Source organism: Natrix helvetica, assembly GCF_964273705.1.
Source record: "Natrix helvetica genome assembly, chromosome: 5".
Lineage (NCBI taxonomy): Eukaryota > Metazoa > Chordata > Lepidosauria > Squamata > Natricidae > Natrix > Natrix helvetica.
In genome coordinates this window covers 144,052,859-144,071,200 of record NC_138551.1, presented here as the reverse complement: position 1 = coordinate 144,071,200, position 18,342 = coordinate 144,052,859, and the positions used below count along the sequence as shown (strand labels likewise).

Genomic DNA, 18,342 nt, shown 5'->3' with positions numbered 1-18,342 from the left:
CCATCGAGGACGCGCGCGGCCTAGAGCGGCCTCCCGCCAACACAGGGATAGTCAGGGATAGTCCGACGAGCGCCTCGTCGCGCAAGGGCCAGGGCCGGCCGTGCGGGCCACTGTCTGACGTCACAAATCCACCATTGAGGACGGAGCGGCCTCTCCGCAGAGACAAGGAAAAATCCAAGGAGTGCCTCTCGCCGCGCTAAAGGCCACTGGGGCAGGGCGGACACGGGCCAGTCTCTGTGACGTCACGAATCCACCAATGACGCGGGCGGGCTAGAGCGGCCTCCCCGGACAGGGAAGTCCGACGAGCGCCTCTCGCCGCGCTAAAGGCCACTGGGGCAGGGCGGACACGGGCCAGTCTCTGTGACGTCACGAATCCACCATCGAGGACGGCGCGCGGGCTAGAGCGGCCTCCCCTCAGAGGCAAGAACTCCGACGAGCGCCCTTCGCCGCGCCAAAGACCACCCTATGACGTCACGAATTCAACACCGAGGACGGCGCGCCAAAGGCCATCCTATGACGTCACGAATCCACCACCGAGGACGGCGCGCAGCCTAGAGCGGCCTCCCCGTAGAGCGTTTGGCCGGAAGTCTGTGCGTCGCTTCCGGAAACGAGCCGGAAGCCTTTTCATTCTTACCGAGAAGCGGCTCCGAGACGGTCCGTTTTTTCTTTTCTCTCTCTCGTTTTCCGGCCTAATTTCCCTCCCCCGCCCGCAGCCGGCGCCTTCCGAGGACGAGGGCGGGCGGAGGGCCGAGGGAAGCGCCGCCATGTCGGTCCCTGCCCCGGGCTGCAGCCTGAAGGACGAGCTGCTGTGCCCCATCTGCCTGGGCCTCTACCAGGAGCCGGTGAGCTTCGGCTGCGAGCACTACTTCTGCCGGCGCTGCATCTCGGAGCACTGGAGCCGCCAGGAGGCCCAGGCGGCTCCGGCCCGCGACTGCCCCGAGTGCCGCCGGGCTTTCTCCGCCCCCGCCCTGGCGCCCAGCCTCAAGCTGGCCAACATCGTCGAGCGCTTCGCCGCCTTCCCGCCCGAGGCCGCCCTGGGAGGCGCCGGCAGGGGAGGCCGAGGCGGAGGGACGCCCTGCGGGAAAGCCCACGCCAAAGTCCGCCTCTTCTGCCTGACCGACCGCGCCGTCGTCTGCTTCTTCTGCGACCGGCCCGCCCTGCACGAGCAGCACCAGGTCACCGGGCTGGACGAGGCCTTCGAGGAGATGCAGGTGGGGAGAAGGGAGGGGCTTCCCAGGGGGGAGGGGCTTCCCGGGTGGGGGGACAGCTCTGCCCTCCCACCCAATGCCAGACCATGGAGGGGGAGGGGGGCTCCCTGTCTCTCCAGGATGGGTGCCAGGCTGGCATGGGGACAGCTGTGGGGGCGTCTCTGGCATCAGGATGGGTGCCAGGCTGGTCAATGAGCCTCCCTCCCCCCTGGGTGGGGCCAGCTGGGGCTCCTGCTTTGCCAACCCCACCCGGGCCAGACCATGGAGTATCCCTGCCTCTCCAGGATGGGTGCCATGGGGACACCTGGGGGGAGGTTTCCTCTTGACTTCCCAAGGTGGGTGCCAGGCTGTCCATGGGGCACTCCTGCTTTCCTTGGCAAGGGGCACTTGGGTCCCTGCTTTATCCCCTACCCGCTGGGCCAGACCTCTGGAGGCTTCCTGCTTCTTCAGGATGGCATAGGGGCAACTGGGGAGGGGGTCTCCTGGTCCCAGGGTGGTGGTGCCAGGCTGGCCATGGGGCACTCCTGCTTCCCTGGATGTGGGGCTCTGCTCTGTCCCTGTGGCAGAATAGCCATGGGGCAGGGAAGTGAGCTTCCTGCTTCTCCGAGACGGGTGCTCCCAGGGGTGGATGCCCGCTGAGGCTGGGAGGATGAGTCCCACTGTCTCCCCCCTATCCTGCCTGGATTGAGTTGGGCACTGCCTAGACACTGCCCAGAGACTCTCACCCTAATGCCGGTCTCATTTCAGAGGGAGCTGAAGGAGCAGCTGCAGACCCTCCAGGACAGCGAGCGTGGGCACACGGAAGCCCTGGTTCTGCTGAAACATCAGCTGGCCGAGACCAAGGTAAGGGCCAGGCGGGGGTCTCTGCCCTGGACATTCCCATCCCCTGGTAACCGCTACTCAGTGCCTCCTTGCCTGTCTTCCAGTCCTCGGCCAAGAGTTTGCGGGCCACTATCGGTGAGGCCTTTGAGCGGCTGCATCGGCTGCTCCGCGAGCGCCAGAAGGCCATGCTGGAGGAGCTGGAGGCCGACACGGCCCGGACCCTGACCGACATCGAGCAGAAGATCCAGCGCTACAGCCTGCAGCTGCGTAAGGTGCAGGAAGGTAGCCAGATCCTGCAGGAAAGATTGGCGGAAACCGACAAGCACAACTTCCTGGCAGGCATCGCCTCTCTCTCGGAGAGGTGCGTGGAGTTGGTGGGCAGTGCCAGGGGGTGGGACTAGGGGCACAGCAGAGACGAACCTCAGTCTCCTCCCCCCTGTTCCCCCCAAAGGCTGAAGGGGAAGATCCACGAAACGAGTCTCACCTATGAGGACTTCCCCACATCAAAATACATGGGGCCTCTGCAGTACACCATCTGGAAATCCCTCTTCCAGGACATCCAGCCAGGTGAGTCAGCTCCTGGCCCAGGTAGGTGGTAGGGAGACCCACTCCAAGGCCTTCAAACCTGTATGCCAGTTATCAGCTGCCTTCAGAGTCAGACATCAGTGAGGCAGAGGAACAGCTGGAGCCTGTTCCCACTGTGCGCATGCACAGAGCTGCCAGACGAAGGGAACCACTAAAGAACAGGGATCGACTTGGGAGTAAGGCCACAGGGGGATGATGAATGGCCCCTCCCAGAGGGAACAAAATAGGAGCGAAAGGGGGGAGGAGTTTGCAGGAGACCATTGGTTCGTGACTCTCTTTGAGACTCCTTGCCATGTTTCGCAGATACCGGCCAGGCAGCTCTCCAAGCCAGAGAAGGTCTGTGACTGTAAATCCTCCCTCGAAAGACTTTGCTGGATGTGAATGAGCAGAATTCACAGGAAATTAATAAAAGGGGTTTGTTTCATGCTCTTGGGAAGCCTCAGTCAGAACACCCCCCCCTCCCAAAGGACTTCAACCCTCATAATTATCCCATTTGGCATGGCCTTTTTTGTTTTGACCCCCTTCCAGAACACTTGAGTTATCATAGTCCCTAGAGAAGGCCTTGGCTCTTCCGCAATCGGGTGACCTCACTCTGTCTTTTCTCTCCCCCTTCCTTCCCCAGTGCCTGCCACGCTGACCCTGGACCCGGCCACAGCTCACCAGCGCCTGATCCTCTCCGACGACTGCACCCTCGTCTCCTACGGCAACCTGCACCCACAGCCGCTGCAGGACTCGCCCAAGCGCTTCGACGTGGAGGTCTCGGTGCTGGGCTCAGAGGCCTTCAACAGCGGCATCCACTACTGGGAGGTGGTGGTCTCGGAGAAGACCCAGTGGATGATCGGGCTGGCCCACGAGGCCGTCACCCGCAAGGGGAACATCCAGATCCAGCCCAGCCGCGGATTTTACTGCATCGTCATGCACGACGGCAACCAGTACAGCGCCTGCACCGAGCCCTGGACGCGGCTGAACGTCAAGAGCAAGCTGGAGAAAGTTGGGGTCTTTCTCGATTACGCCAAGGGGCTGCTCATTTTCTACAATGCCGACGACATGTCCTGGCTTTACACTTTCCGGGAGAAGTTCCCGGGGAAACTCTGCTCCTACTTCAGCCCCGGGCAAAGCCACGCCAACGGAAAGAACGTGCAGCCTCTCCGGATTAACACTATCCGCATCTGAGGAGTCCCGGTTGCGGAACGGTGAAATCGGTCCCGACGCGGGGCAACACGCGAGCTGCTCTGGGATACCATTCCGAGCTGCCGAGGACTGAACAAAGCAAGGGGAGGGGGAGGGGGACCCAGTTGGTGTGAGGATTCCCCTAGGGCAGAGCGTGGGAAGCGGCGCTGTGGACGATGGCCCTTGGGACTCCTTCCTCGGGGATCTACGACATTCGGCGCTCTCCGACGCAGTGAGGAAGGATATAACGTGGGAGGGTCTTTTAAGAGGCAGGGATGTTTAGTCTTCTGCTCAGCCTTGTTCAGGCAACAACTTATTATTATTATTTTTTTTGGCATGCTTTTCCCCCAAAGTTCCCCCATCCTGTCATTTTTGCAAAACTGGGGAAGAGGGAGGGCGGGATCAATGCTACGGATCTTAACTGGTTTTAATTCCTGCTTTTAAGCCGAGCAGGAAGCAAGAGGGGAGGGGGGGGGGAGACAAGCGGACCAGTCAGGAAATAAACAGGGCTAACAGGTCTTAATTCTCAACGGGAGGTTTGTGTCGTGTCTCGCGCAGGATGTGTTTTGTTATTTATTAAAGGGGGGGGGGGAAATAGAATTATTAGCTGCTTGCAGTGCTAAACGGGAGGCCTGGTTTCATACTTGCCAGCCTCCCCAAAGACTTGAGGGACGAGGTTGCATTAAATGCAACGTATTGCACCTGACTGCTGAATGAATTCATTCCCCTTCTGGGAATCTTCCACATGGTGAAGCTTCCGAAGCAAAGGAGGGGGTGTGCTGATCAATCGAAAGCCCACCGTGCGGTTAAGCAAAGCTGTCTTGGGTGCAAGATACACACACACACCCCTCCCCGGTTTCAGAATAGAAGGGTTGGACTAGATGACCTACAAGGTCCCACAAGAGGGCAATGTTGGCTTAATTCATGCCATGCGTGGGAGAGGGGGGGTGTTTGTCCCTGTCAGTGTGGGGGTTTAAAGGGGGAAGAAAACGTCGTTTGATGGGTTTGGGCAAGGGGAATGGCGAGAGAGTTCATTTTATGTAAACCTTTACGGTGGAAATTTCTGTTAAGTCTGTAATTAAACGTTTGGCCAATGGACGGAGCTTTCTTGCAACGCTTTAATGTTGTCTTACGAATTTGGGGAGGAGGGTGGTGGGGAAGCTGATGGGGTGGGGGAGGGGGAGACAGAACCAAGTGATTTTAGGCTCCGTCTCCCTGCTGCACTTCGATCCCTTTTGTTCTGCTGTCTTTGCCTGGCGCCCCAAAATTAAGGCACTGGGGGTGCCTTAATTAACATCTCTGGCTGAGATGTTGGTTGTCGGAACAAAAGGGTTTATTTGTTGTTAGCTGCGAAGTTGTGTCCGACCCATCGCAACCCCATGGACAACCTGTCTCCAGGCCTTCCTGTCCTCTACCATCCTCTGGAGTCCATTGAAGCTCAGGCCAACTGCTTCAGTGACTCCATCCAGCCACCTCCTTCTCTGCCGTCCCCTTCTTCTTTTGCCCTCCATCGTTCCCAACATGAGGCTCTTCTCCAGGGAGTCCTTCTTCCTTCTCATTAGGTGGCCAAAGGATTTGAGTTTCCTCTTCAGGATCTGGCCTTCTAAAGAGCAGTCAGGGTTGATCTCCTCTAGGACTGACCGGTTGGATGGCCTTGCAGTCCAAGGGACTCGCAGGAGTCTTCTTCTCCAGCACCAGAGTTCAAAGGCCTCCATTCTTTGGTGCTCAGCCTTCCTTATGGTCCAACCTTCACAGCCATCCATTGCAACTGGGAAAACCACAGCCTTGACTATACGCACTTTTGTTGGCAGGGTGATGTCTCTGATTTTATCTAGCAACACCCTTTTTTTGTTCAAAGTCGCAGCGTTGGCTGAATTCACACAAGAGATTTCACTTGGTGATTTGAATCATCTCATTTTCTACAATTGCACTAAACTTCAAATGGGACAGATTGGTGCAGCATAAGCCACAACCCTCCCCCATTAAATAGTGACTAAACATTAAAGAGTAGTAACTGTGAGAGCATTCACAGCTTCTGGAGGCAAGCTGTTCCACTGATTAATTGTTCTCACTGTCAGGAAGTTAGAACAATTCTCAAGGACTGGCAATGCTGTGAGCGGCAGGGAAAGATCTCCCTATAGCAAAAGTGCCCTCTTAAAGGGAGAAGGAGTGGGGGGGGGGGGCATTCAGTTCTGGTCATCACAATGTAGAAAAGATGTGGAGACTCTAGAAAGAGTGCAGAGAAGAGCAACAAAGATGATTAGGGGACTGGAGACTAAAACATATGAAGAACGGTTGCAGGAAATGGATGTGTCTAGATTAATGGAAAGAAGGACTAGGGGAGACATGATAGCAGTGTTCCAGTATCTCAGGGGCTGCCACAAAGAAGAGGGAGTCAAGCTATTCTCCAAGGCACCTGAGGGTAGAACAAGAAGCAATGGGTGGAAACTAATCAAGGAGAGAAGCAACTTAGAACTGAGGAGAAACTTCCTGACAGTGAGAACAATTAATCAGTGGAACAGAAGTTGCCTCCAGAAGTTGTGAATGCCCCAACACTGGAAGTCTTTAAGAAGATGTTGGATATCCATTTGTCTGAAGTGGTGTAGGGTTTCCTGCCTAAGCAGGGGGTTGGACTAGAAGACCTCCAAGGTCCCTTCCAGCTCTTGTTATTCTATTCTAAATTAATCAAGTTTAGGGGATTTGGTGGGGGAGTGACAAAAGATTTTCCCTCTGCTGAAAGCATTCCTGTTTTTGGTCCCTCCCGATGCCCTCGGGCTCTTTCCCACACCAGAAGCCATCTCTCCAGAAACAATGGTCTTTCCTTCCAATCCAAGCTGTACAGCTTTCAATTTCAACCCCGTTCAAATTTCCCCCCAAGTTGTTATTCTGGCTGTGTGAACGGTGCATGAATTTGCGTCTGTGTGTGGGGAGGGAGACAGAGAGTCTCAATAGTAGCGGCAAAAGATGTTTGTTCAAGGAATAATAAAAAATACGGAAATCACGGTTGCAGATCCTCCCCCCCTCTTCAGAAAGGACATCGCACTCTGCAAAATCCTCGCGCGCGCGCACTGCTATTATGGGCACGCCAGGGGGGAAACGCGTGGTAGTAGGGGGTGGTAGTAAAAAATGCTTTGGAAAGTTTTTCAAAAGTTCTCACGCTCCGCTGTGCGATGGTCATCTGTGCCTGATTGTGATTGTTGCAGGGGCCATTTGGTGTGAAGCCCAGCTGCTTTTTACGTTGAGTGTGAGTCCGTTGTGCAGCTTTTGTGTTATGTTTGTGTCAAGCGTGATAGTTGGTTTTTGAGTTCTCTGTGAGGTTCCTGCTTGTCACCCCACCTGGTCATATGACCACCAAGTCACGCCCACCCAGTCACATGATCACCAAGTCACGCCCACCCAGTCACATGATCACCAATCCTTGCCCACCCGGTCATATGACCACCAAGCCGCGCCTACCCAGTCATATGACCACCAAGCCATGCCCACCCAGTCACACGACCACCAAGCCACGTCCCACAGAACTGGTAGGAATTTTTTTTGAATTTCACCACTGGGCCACGCCACCACCGTTGTCGCCACATTTTTATTCCTGTTGTTCCAAAGTGGCCCCCCTCAACAAAGGCCAAGAGCGTAACACGCACCCCTCCCCTGCGTAAGGGCCCTTTTCTTGGCTACATATCAGGGGGAAGGGGAAGGAAGGAAGGAAGGGGGGATGCTGAAGATTAATTTAGGGAGGGCAAAGAAACCCCACACCATACACACAGCAGTCAGGACGCCTGGTTGGGGCCCTGCAAGGCTCCGTATAAGAGCTTAGACACGGGGTCCAATCGACACAACATGCTTCCTTGCAGCATTCAGACAAACAGTTTCTCCCCACGCGGCACCTGCTGACTCGCGCAGCTTCTCAAAGCGGGCGTGCAAAGGCGGCCGGATTCCCGCTCGCGCAGGTCAACCAGGCGCCCGGAGGGTCAAAAAAGTGTGTGTCTGAAACCCGACTTCCCCTCTCGACTTTTTCCCGGTGAGCGACGGCGCCCCTTTCAGGGCACCGCGTTCCACCATTGGAAGGCGAAGGGCTTCCGCTGGACGTTGGTGCCGCAGTGGACTTCTCCCAGTTGCTTGTGGTAGGAGGAGATGTCGTCGATGAAGGTGCAGGCCAGCCCCAGGGGCTCCAGCATGGAGGACACGTTCTGCTCCAAGCAACACTCGCCCTCGATGATGGGGCCAAACGGTTTGGGGATGCCCAGATCCCTGGAAAGCACAATCATGTTCACCTGGGAAGATAAGAATGAAAGGCTAAGTGAGGGGTTCTGTTATGGCCTGCCAGTGGCCAATGGAGATGGCAGCAGATTCGGACAGCGAGGAGGTTGGGGAGGAACCTGGGCCAGTCCTGGAGTCTGGGGAAGGCTCTGATGAGGGCTCTGTGTCGGAGGCAGAGAGGGGGCCAGGGCCATCTGACAGTTATCAGCTGCCTTTGGAGTCGGAGATCAGTGGGGCAGAAGAACAGCTGGAGCCTGTTCCCTGTGTGCGCCTGCGCAGAGTTTCCAGATGAAGGGAACAGCTAAAGAACAGGGGTCGACTAAGGGAGGAAGGCCACAGGTGGACGATGAATGGCCCCTCCCAGAGGGAATAAAAGAGGAGCGAAAGGGGAGTGGAGTTTACAGGAGACCATTAGTTCGTTTAATTGGTTCCTGACTCTCCGAGACTCCTGGCCAAGTTTTGCAGACATCGGCTGCCTTTGGAGCTAGACAGAAGTGAGGCAGAGGAACAGCTGGAGCCTGTTCCCAGTGTGCGCATGTGCAGAAAACAAGAACAGCTCAGAAATCACGGTCAACATGGGAGTAAAGCCACAGGTGGACGGTGATTGGCCCCTCCCATAGGAAATAAAAGAGGAGCGAAAGGGGAGGGGGCTTTTGCAGGAAACAATTCGTTCGGTCCGTCATTAGAGTCGTTTCAGGAGTGTGAAGATCTGTCCGTGAATCTCAGAGACTCTGTGCCCAGTCTTTCCTTGCACAGCACCTCATTTGGGAAAATGTTTACATGGCAGCTTTCCAAGACAGATAAGGTCTGCGGTCATAAATACTCCTTGGAAAGACTGTTTGCCAGGCCTTTGCTGAATGTGAAGGAGAGGAATTCACCTTCGTTTAATAAAAAGGGTTTTGTCGGGACCAGGACTCTCCCTCCTGCTTTTTTTGGGGAAGCCTCGGTCAGAACAGCTGTGCTGGGCTAAAGAAAAACCAAGCCGGGGGTGAGTTATATCGGGGGGGGGGGAAAGAGAGAGGAGAACTTGGGGGCCAGAAACGGCCTTGTATTTCAGAAGCTGACTGGGAAGAGGGGATAAACGAACTTGCCAAAAGTTCGATCCTCACCAGGTCAAGGTTGACTCAGCCTTCCGCCCTTTTGTAAAAATGAGAATCCAGATTGTTGGGGGAGTGGAGTTTGCAGGAGACCATTAGTTCGCTTAATTGGTTCGTGACTCTCCGAGCAGAGTTAAGCCAGGGTTAAAAGCCTAAAAATTCCTGATGTAGGTGAGGCACGCAGTTCTCCTGCCTCATAGTAGAGGGCGCTTTTTTAGAGGCTTTTTTAAACAGTTAAGCAGAGTCATCCACGGAAGACAGGCAAAGAGCCATGCTGTAGTACACACACTTTCCCCCAGCCTCTTTCTTTTGGAAGGCTCGGATCGGCTCCCCTCCTCTCATCCCAGCCTGCCAGCAGGAGGTGAATGGGTGGGCTTTATTGCGTTCCAGGCATTTCCCACCCAGACAGCAGGCTGCATTTGCGATGGTGGAGGTCTTTGGAGAAGGCAGCAGGGGAACGGGGGTGGGGGGATGGCAGAGGAGCTGCTTTCAAGCCACTGGAAAAGATATCCAATCCAACCTTTGTGTGTGTGTGTGTGTGTGTTTGTTTGAGAGTGAGTGAGAGAGGGAAGGGGGTAGGCGAGAGAGTCCAATCCAACTTCTCTGTGTGTGTGTGTGTGTGTGTGTGTTTGAGAGAGGGGGAGGGAGGGAGAGGGAGGAAGGAGGGGAAAGGAAAAAGAAAATGAAAAAAGGAAACTTATTTCGCAAAGGAGAAAAAACAAATGCTGTTGTTTTAAATCGGAACTGAGCATGCCCTGGCTGTGGAATTCTGGGAGTTGAAGTCCAGAAGTCTAAAAATATTTGAAACCCACCACTGGGTCAGTGCCTCACCAGCCATAAACCTCACTGCACGTCACTGCCTCCCCCCCCCCCCCCCCCCATGCTCACCATGTTTGGAAAATAAGCCATGGCTTTCCCTCCCTTGTCTATCTTGAAGAGGGCAGGCAGGTCAACGATATCCTTCTCTCTCAGGCCCAGTTCCTTCTTGAGGATATCGCGGTTCCAGTCGATGCACCTCTGGGGGGGGAAAAAAAAACAGAGGCCGGGCCCAGCATTAAAGGTAAAGGTTCCCCCCTTGCACATATGTGCTAGTCGTTCCCGACTCTAGGGGGCGGTGCTCATCTCCGTTTCAAAGCCGAAGAGCTTTGAAACGTGCATACTTAGATGCAAACATCCTTAGGACGCAGACACTTAAATTCCCACTGGATTTTTAGACCTCAAAATATATTCTGTGCTCCCCAAATTTCTGAGATATATGGAAAACCATTGAAGGGTTAAGGGATGACATGATAGCCGTGTTCCAATATCTCAGGGGTTGCCACAAAGAAGAGGGAGTCAAGCTATTCTCCAAAGCACCTGAGGGTAGAACAAGAAGCAATGGGTGGAAACGAATCAAGGAGAGAAGCAACTTAGAACTGAGGAGAAACTTCCTGACAGTTAGAACAATGAATCAGTGGAACAGAAGTTGCCTCCAGAAGTTGTGAATGCCCCAACACTGGAAGCCTTTAAGAAGAGGTTAGATAATCATTTGAAGTGGTGTGGGGCTTCCTGCCTAAGCAGGGGGTTGGACCAGAAGACCTTCAAGGTCTCTTCCAACTCTGTTATTATCTATTTGTTCTGATCATGCTTTTGTTGAATCTCTTTTGAGCCTTCTACCAAAGTTAGAAGATGGCCAGAAACAAATCTGATCTCTAAAAGGATTTAGAGAGGCAAATAATGAAAAGCAAAGTTACACACAGACACAAAACGCCTCTCTGTAAAGCCTCACCTGTACGTATTGATTCTCCTGCACCATAATGTCATTAGAAAGGACCTTGTTGATGGTGACACGTTTTGTATCTGTGCCTGAGTATCCTGGAGAGAGACAGAGGGAGAGAGACGGAGAGGGAGAGGGAGAGAGACAGACAGAGAAAAAGACAGGGGGAGAGAGAGACAGACAGAGACAAAGAGAAAGAAAGAGACAGAGAAAGACAGAGACAGACAGAAAGAGAAAGAAAGAGGGAGGGAGGGAGGCAGAGGCAGAGGGACAGAGAAAAAGAGACAGAGAAAGACAGATGGAGAGAGAGACAGAGAAAAAGAAAGAGGGGGGAGAGAGACAGAGGGACAGTGAAAAAGACAGAGAAAGAAAGAAGGAGAGAGAGAGAGAGACAGGGACAGAGAGAAAGAAGGGGGGGAGAGAGACAGAGGCAGAGGGACAGAGAAAAAGAAAGAAAGAGGGGGGGAAGAGAGACAGGCAGAGGGACAGAGAGAAAGAGAAAGAAAGAGAGGGGAGAGAGACAGACAGAGAAAAAGATAGACAGAGAAAGAAAGAGAGGGGGGGAGAGAGAGACAGAGAGACAGAAAAAGACAGAGAAAGAAAGAGAAGGAGGAGAGAGAGGCAGAGGGACAGAAAAAGAGAGAGAAAGAGAGGGGGGAGAGACAGAAAGAAAGGGGGAGACAGACAGAGAAACAGAAAAAAGAGAAAGAAAGGGACAGAGACAGAGACAAAGAGGGAGAGACAGAGAGAGAGAAAAAGAGAGAGAAAGAGGGGGGTGAGACAGAAAGAGAGAGAGAGAGACAGAAAGAGAAAGAAAGAAAGAAAGAGACAGAAAGAAAGAAAGAGAGAGGGGGAGACAGACAGAGAGAGAGAGAAAGGGGGGGGGGGAAAGAAGGCAAACATGAAGGGTCTTGTTTCCTTCTCCCGTGGATGACCACAAGGTAGGATGCCTGAGAAAAACCCTCCACCTTTCAGTCCCCTTCAAAGCCCACCTGCCACACACCCCCCCCAGCCAGGAAGGCAGAGCCGATGAAGCAGAGGCACCAGCCAGGCTGTGCCGAGGCACCGTCCAGCCTGGCAGCTAATCTCCGTTGGAGACGACACCCCTCCATTTGGGAATTGGGAAGTGCGGTGATTTACGTCCTCTTCAGCTCCTTTTTAAATGAAGAGAAATGGCCCACTCGGAAGGCTCAGCTGTCGGGCAATAAAATGTCACCCGCCTGCGATCCCCTCCCACCTGTTCCGGGCACTGCTCTGCCTGGCGTCAAGCGGGTCTCGCTAGCTCTACGACGGTCCCACCCGCCTCCGCTAGGATTGCAGCCCTGCCCGCTAAACACCCTGCCAGCAGGAAAAAGCTATCTGTCCTGCACATCTGCTTTAGAGAAGCCCAGGATAAAACTGGGCGTCAAAATGCCATCCCGCCGTTTCCTATTCCAGATATCTGGTCGTCAACGTGTGTAACTGTTTGCAGCAGATGGCATGGTTTGCGCAGAAGGACACTGATCGAGATGAGATTGCAGGAACTGGGTATGCTCAGCTTAAGAGAAAGAATGACTAGGGGAGACATGATAGCAGTCTTCCAATATCTCAGGGGTTGCCACAAAGAAGAGGGAGTCAAACTATTCTCCAAGGCACCTGAGGGTAGAACAAGAAGCAATGGGTGGAAACTAATCAAGGAGAGGAGCAACTTAGAACTGAGGAGAAATTTCCTGACAGTGAGAACAATTAATCAGTGGAACAGAAGTTGCCTCCAGAAGTTGTGAATGCCCCAACACTGGAAGTCTTTAAGAAGATGTTGGATAGCTATTTGTCTGAGATGGACTGTTGGCATTCGTGGTGTGGAGACCGTAACTTGGTCCTTAACACCAATGAGACCAAGGAGCTTATAGCGGACTACAGAAAGAATAGATCAGACATTCAGCCCTTGCTTATCAATGGAGACCGAGCTGAGCAAGTGGCCAGTTTTAAGTTTTTGGGTGCCGTCATAAAAAGAGGACCTGACCTGGGGTGCTCACAGTGCAGTCCTGGTCAAAAGGGCCCAGCAGAAATTATACTACCTGAGACATCTCGGGAAACGACAAATTAACGAAAAACGGCTGGTGACCTTCTACCGCTGCACCATAGAGAGTATTTTAACTTACTGCCCCTGTGTATGGTTTGCCAATTGCACAGTGGCATAGCACTCCAGTGGGTCAACGTCATTGCCCAGAGGATCATGGGTTGCCCCTCTCCCCTCTTTGGAAGAGCTTGATAGCTCCCGCTGCCTCCCGACTGGACTATTGCAATGCTCTCTACATGGGGCTTCCCTTGAGATGCACCCGAAGGCTGCAGCTGGTCCAGAATGCGGCCGCGCGGGCAATCATGGGAGGTACTAGGTACTCCCATGTAACACCTCTCCTGCGCGGGCTGCACTGGCTACCTGTGGCTTTTCGGGTGCGTTTCAAGGTGTTGACTACCATCTTTAAAGCACTCCATGGCACAGGACCTAGTTATTTGCGGGATCGCATCCTACCCCATACATCCCTGTGGCCGATCTGCCCTCACAGAGAGGGACTCCTCCGGGTGCAGTCCACTAGGCAGTGCCAGCGGGCGACGCCCAGGAGTAGGGCCTTCTCTGTGATGGGCCCGACCCTCTGGAATGACCTCCCCCCCGACATCAGAATAACCACCGATCTCCGCTCCTTCCGCAAGAAACTTAAGACCCACCTGTTCAACTTAGCTGGCCTGGCCTAACCGTAGTTTTAATCTTTCTAGCCTGTATTTTAAATTTTTAGGGGTTGGTTTTTTAGGTTGTTTTTAAAATTTTTATTACTGTACAGCTTAACATTTATTCTGATTTTAGGGGTATTTAAGATGATTTATTTTGTATATGGTTTTTATCTTGTTGTCTGTACACTGCCCTGAGTCCCTTCGGGGAGAGGGGGCAGTCTATAAATTCAATAAATTCAATTCAATTCAATTCTTAAGAAAGCTCAAAACATCCTTAAAGATCCATCTCCCTTTTTTTTTAAATTATTACCATCTGGCAGCCGGTACAGGACAATAAAATCAAGGCTGAAAAACAGCTTCTATCCCAGGGCAGGAACCATATTGAATTCTACGGTACAGTCCAATATGAATGGCAATATCAGGGGTTTTCAATTTCAATTACTGTATATAGCAGCGATGGCGAACCTTTTTTGGCTCGCGTGCCACAAGTGAGGGGAACGCAGGGGGGTCGTGTGTGTGCGTGCCACACCCATAATGCAATGCGCGACCCCCAGTGTGCATGCATGCGGAAAAGGCCCTTTCCCCCCCATTTTTACATGCTTTTTTCGCCCTCCCCAGGCTCCAGAGGCTTTATAGGAGCCTGGGGAGGGCGAAAAGAGTCTCCTCTGCACCCCCCGGAGGCCCTCTGGAGGCTTCAGGGATTGTCCGGAGGCTTCCCTGAAGCCTTTGGAACGCTTAAAATGAAACTATGTGCAAACCGGAAGTCACTTCCGGTTTGCTCGGAGGGTCGTTTTAAGTGCTCTGAAGGCTTCAGGGACTGTCCAGAGGCTTCCCTGACGCCTTCGGAGCGCTCAAAACGACCCTCCAAGCAATCCAGAAGTGACTTCCGGTTTGCTTGGAAGGTTGTTTTAAGTGTTCAGAAGGCTTCAGGGAAGCCTCTGGACGGCCCCTGAAGCCTATGGGGGGTCTCGGGTGGGGGGGAGGCTCTTTTCACCTTCCCCAGGCTCCTATAAAGCCTCTGGAGCCTGGGGAGGGCAAAAATGGCTTTTAAAAATGGTGAAATCAGCTGGCCAGCGCCTCGCATGCCCTGACAAATGGCTCCGCGTGCCACCTGTGGCTCGCGTGCCATAGGTTCGCCATCACTGGTATATAGCAAGGATGTGTTTTTGTGTTTTTATTTTTATAGTTAGAATGTACACTGGAGAAGGCATTGTCTCCAGCCATTCATTCAGAGACATGGACTTTCAACAGAGCTGGAATAATGTCAGCGTTCCAAATCCCATGCAGGAATAAATCAAAGTCCCAGGCAGAATCATCCTTAAAGTTCCAATTTAAGAATACAGGTATGTTGGCACATCTGTGGAATTCCAACTCTGTTGAAAGTTCATGATCTTCTCCCCACACCCATAAATCAATCACATGGCCCAATTTTCTTCCACGCTGGCATCTCCACCCAGCTTCTTCCGGTCAAATGTCGAGGTGCGGAGACAAAAGATGACCTTGGCTTCTAGAATGGAATGACAACACACATTCCACACTTCTACTCCTTTCTATTCCCCCCTCTCAACTACTACACTAATGAAACAGCATAGGAAATTATAAGAAAGTGTGGCAGGCCAAAGATTCTTAAAGGAACCTCTGCAGGCCTGACAGGCATTTAATTTGTGCAATGACAATGAACTGAACTGAACTGAACTGAACTAAACTAAACTAAACTAAACTAAACTAAACTAAACTAAACTAAACTAAACTAAACAACTAAACTAAAACAAAACAAAATTTAAGCACACAATTTAAGCTGCTACCATCCCACTTGGAGACTTCCTCCCATTCTCGGGGAGGGAAGTAGGTCTCACCAGTGTTCACTCCACTTCTGCTGTCAAAAGTCTGCAATGGGGGGGACGGACGGGATGCCAGAGACCACTCACCTTTAAACATGATGGCTTCCCCGTGACCTTCTTTCTGCTTCTCTCGGAAAAGCTTGTAGCAGGCGGAGGGGCTGGCCATGAGCATCCGGAATTGCTGGGGAGAAGGAAATGCCACGTCAGATTTGGGTAGAGGGTAAGGTGGCACGGATGGAATGGACCCTCTCTACTTCCCAGACATTGGGCATCATGTGGCAGACAAGTTTAATAAATTATTATATACTTTATTCATTAAACATGAAACTCAAGTCAACTGGACATTTTAAAATGTGTCACAAATGTTATTAGCTGGCCCTGATGGTTGATACGGGTTGCTGCCGGCATTCTAGGCATAGACCAAATCTTTTCTTAAAATATACGATGTTCCGAGTAGTGCAATTTTTTTTGCAGTTCCGCTGGTGCAGGAAGCTGCAATCTCTTGATGTATTGTGTAAAATTCTTGGACATGGTGCCAAGTGCTCCAATGACAATGGGTGTCACTGTGACAGGCTTCATCCAAAATCACGTAGTTTTCGATGGCCAGGCCGTGGTATTTCACGATTTTTTAATCTAGTTCTTTTTCCTCGATTCTGGTGTCTCCTGGTACAGCGATATCAATGATTTTTTTTTTATTATTATTATACTTTATTCATTAAACATGAAACTCAGTCAACTGAACATTCAAAAATGCATCACAAATACCATTGACTGGTGCTAACAGTTGACACGGGTTGCTGCCAGAGTCCCAGGTATCAACCAAGGATCTTCTTAAAATATATGATGTTCCAATTATTATTAATATTATTTCTTTTATTCATTAAACATGAAACTCAGTCAACTGAACATTTAAAGATATGTCGCAAATACCATTGACTGGTGCTAATGGTTGATACGGGTTGCTGCCAGCATCCTAGGTATCAACCAACTATCTTCTTAAAATATAGGATGTTCCTAGTAGCACAGTTTTTTGCAGTTCCGCTGGTGTTATTGCAGGAAGCTGCAATTTCTTTAAGTGTTTTGTAAAATTCTTGGACATGGTACCAAGTGCCCCGATGACAATGGACATCACTGTTACATGTTTCATCCATAGCCGTGTAGTTTCGATGGCCAGGTCGCAATATTTCATTATTTTTTTCTATTCTTTTTCTTCGACTCCGGCATCTCCAGGAACAGCGATATCAATAAACTGTACGCTTCGGCCCTCTACAATCGTGATATTTGGCGTGTTGTGCTCCAAATGACGATCCGTTTGTATTCGAAAGTCACACAAGATCTTCCCCTTCTCATTTTCGATAGCTTTTTCCACTTTATGTTCCCATGACTTTTTGGATACAGGTAAGTCGTATTTTTTACATAATTTTACATTTTTACCAGTGGATTAATTTAGCAACTCGGTCATGTCTAGCTTTGTATTCAGTTTGTGCAATTTTGCTGCATTCACATATTAAACGTGAAACAGTTTTGACTTTGTTATTGCAAAGTCGGCAGTTTGGGTTGTCCGTGGATTTTTGTATCTTTGCTTTCATGGCATTAGTTTGTAGTTCTTGTTCTTGAGCAGCCAGTATTAAACCTTCCGTTTCTTTCTTGATGGTTCCCATCTTAAGCCATGTCCGTGTCAAGTTGTCATCACATTTTCCTTCAATGTTTTTCAAGTGCTGTCAACACAAAGCTTTGGTTTTCCATCGATTTAATCTGTTATTGTTATTGTTGTTGTTGTTGTTGTTGTTGTTGTTGTTGTTATTATTATTATTATTATTATTATTATTATTATTATTATTATTATTATATGATTGTATCACAGCGGCCAGTTGTTTCACCGGATTTGGCATTGATTACTAGTCGGGCCCCACCTAGGGGCCCAGGACGTCATAACGGATTTTCATAATATACGTGCAGATCCAAGCAGTGCAGCTTTTTGCATTTGACTGATGGTGATTTTGTCAAGTTTTAACTGTTTTAAATGTAATTCCAGTGCTTTTGGAATAGCACCCAGTGTGCCAATTACCACTGGAATTACCACTGCTGGTTTGTGCCATAATCGTTGGATTTCAATTTTTAGGTCCTGGTATTATTATTATTATTATTGTTGTTGTTGTTGTTGTTGTTGTTGTTGTTATTATTATTATTATTATTATTATTATTATTATTATTATTATTATTATTATTATTATTATTTGGTTAATCTTTGGTGAGATTCACAGCCTTTGGGGCTGGTTGGTAGCTCAACAGCTCGAGTCCTAACCAAGGACCTAGGAATTGTTAAGGTAACGTCGGAGGATATAAGCTGTTCCAAGTAGGGTGGCTTTTTGTAGAATCAGAATGTTCAATTCCGGTAAATTTAGAATTTCCAAATAGCGAGGTAGCCCTTTAGGTATTGCTCCAAGGGCTCCAATTACAATTGGGACAACACATGATTTCTTTTTCCACAGTCGCTCAACCTCAATTTGCAAGTCCCGGTATTTTATGATTTTTTCTTGCTGCTATCTTCAATTCGTGCATCACCAGGTATTGCAATGTCAATGAACCATACTTTTTTCTTTCCAATTATTGTTATGTCAGGTGTGTTGTGGGCCAAGTGCCTGTCAGTCTGGATTCTGAAATCCCACAAGATCTTGCCTTTCTCATTCTCTAAAACCTTCTCAACCTGATGGTCCCAGTGGTTTTTGCTGTACTCAAATCCAAACTTTTGGCACAATTTCCAGTGAATGATCTTAGCAACGCGGTCATGGCGTTGTAGGTAGTCAGTTTTTGAAGTTTTGCTGCACCCGCTGATCAAGTGGTCGACTGTCTCATCTTTCTCATTACAGAAGCGACATTTGCTGTTGGTGGTAACA

The 18,342-nt window shown here is 50.8% G+C and overlaps 2 protein-coding genes across 2 annotated transcripts in view; one reads left to right on the top strand and one right to left on the bottom strand.

Moving 5' to 3' along the window:
* The first annotated feature begins 8 nt into the window (after positions 1-8).
* LOC309392969 (E3 ubiquitin-protein ligase TRIM62) lies at positions 9-4,879 on the top strand. The gene is made up of 5 exons (XM_081954666.1): positions 9-1,211; positions 1,956-2,051; positions 2,135-2,391; positions 2,482-2,597; positions 3,238-4,879. The coding sequence occupies exons 1-5, from the start codon at positions 765-767 to the stop codon at positions 3,786-3,788; spliced, it is 1,467 nt and encodes a 488-aa protein (XP_081810792.1). The 5' UTR covers positions 9-764; the 3' UTR covers positions 3,789-4,879.
* A 2,475-nt stretch (positions 4,880-7,354) lies between these two features.
* The window catches only part of PADI2 (peptidyl arginine deiminase 2), a 50,576-nt gene continuing 39,588 nt past the window's right edge, over positions 7,355-18,342 (bottom strand). Inside the window, exons 13-16 of the mRNA XM_081954643.1 lie at positions 15,533-15,626; positions 10,908-10,993; positions 10,028-10,156; positions 7,355-8,056 (exon numbers count right to left, since the gene is read on the bottom strand). Of these exons, the coding sequence (XP_081810769.1) occupies positions 7,823-8,056; positions 10,028-10,156; positions 10,908-10,993; positions 15,533-15,626 (543 nt within the window). The 3' untranslated portion in view covers positions 7,355-7,822. The remainder of the gene's footprint in view (positions 8,057-10,027; positions 10,157-10,907; positions 10,994-15,532; positions 15,627-18,342) is intronic.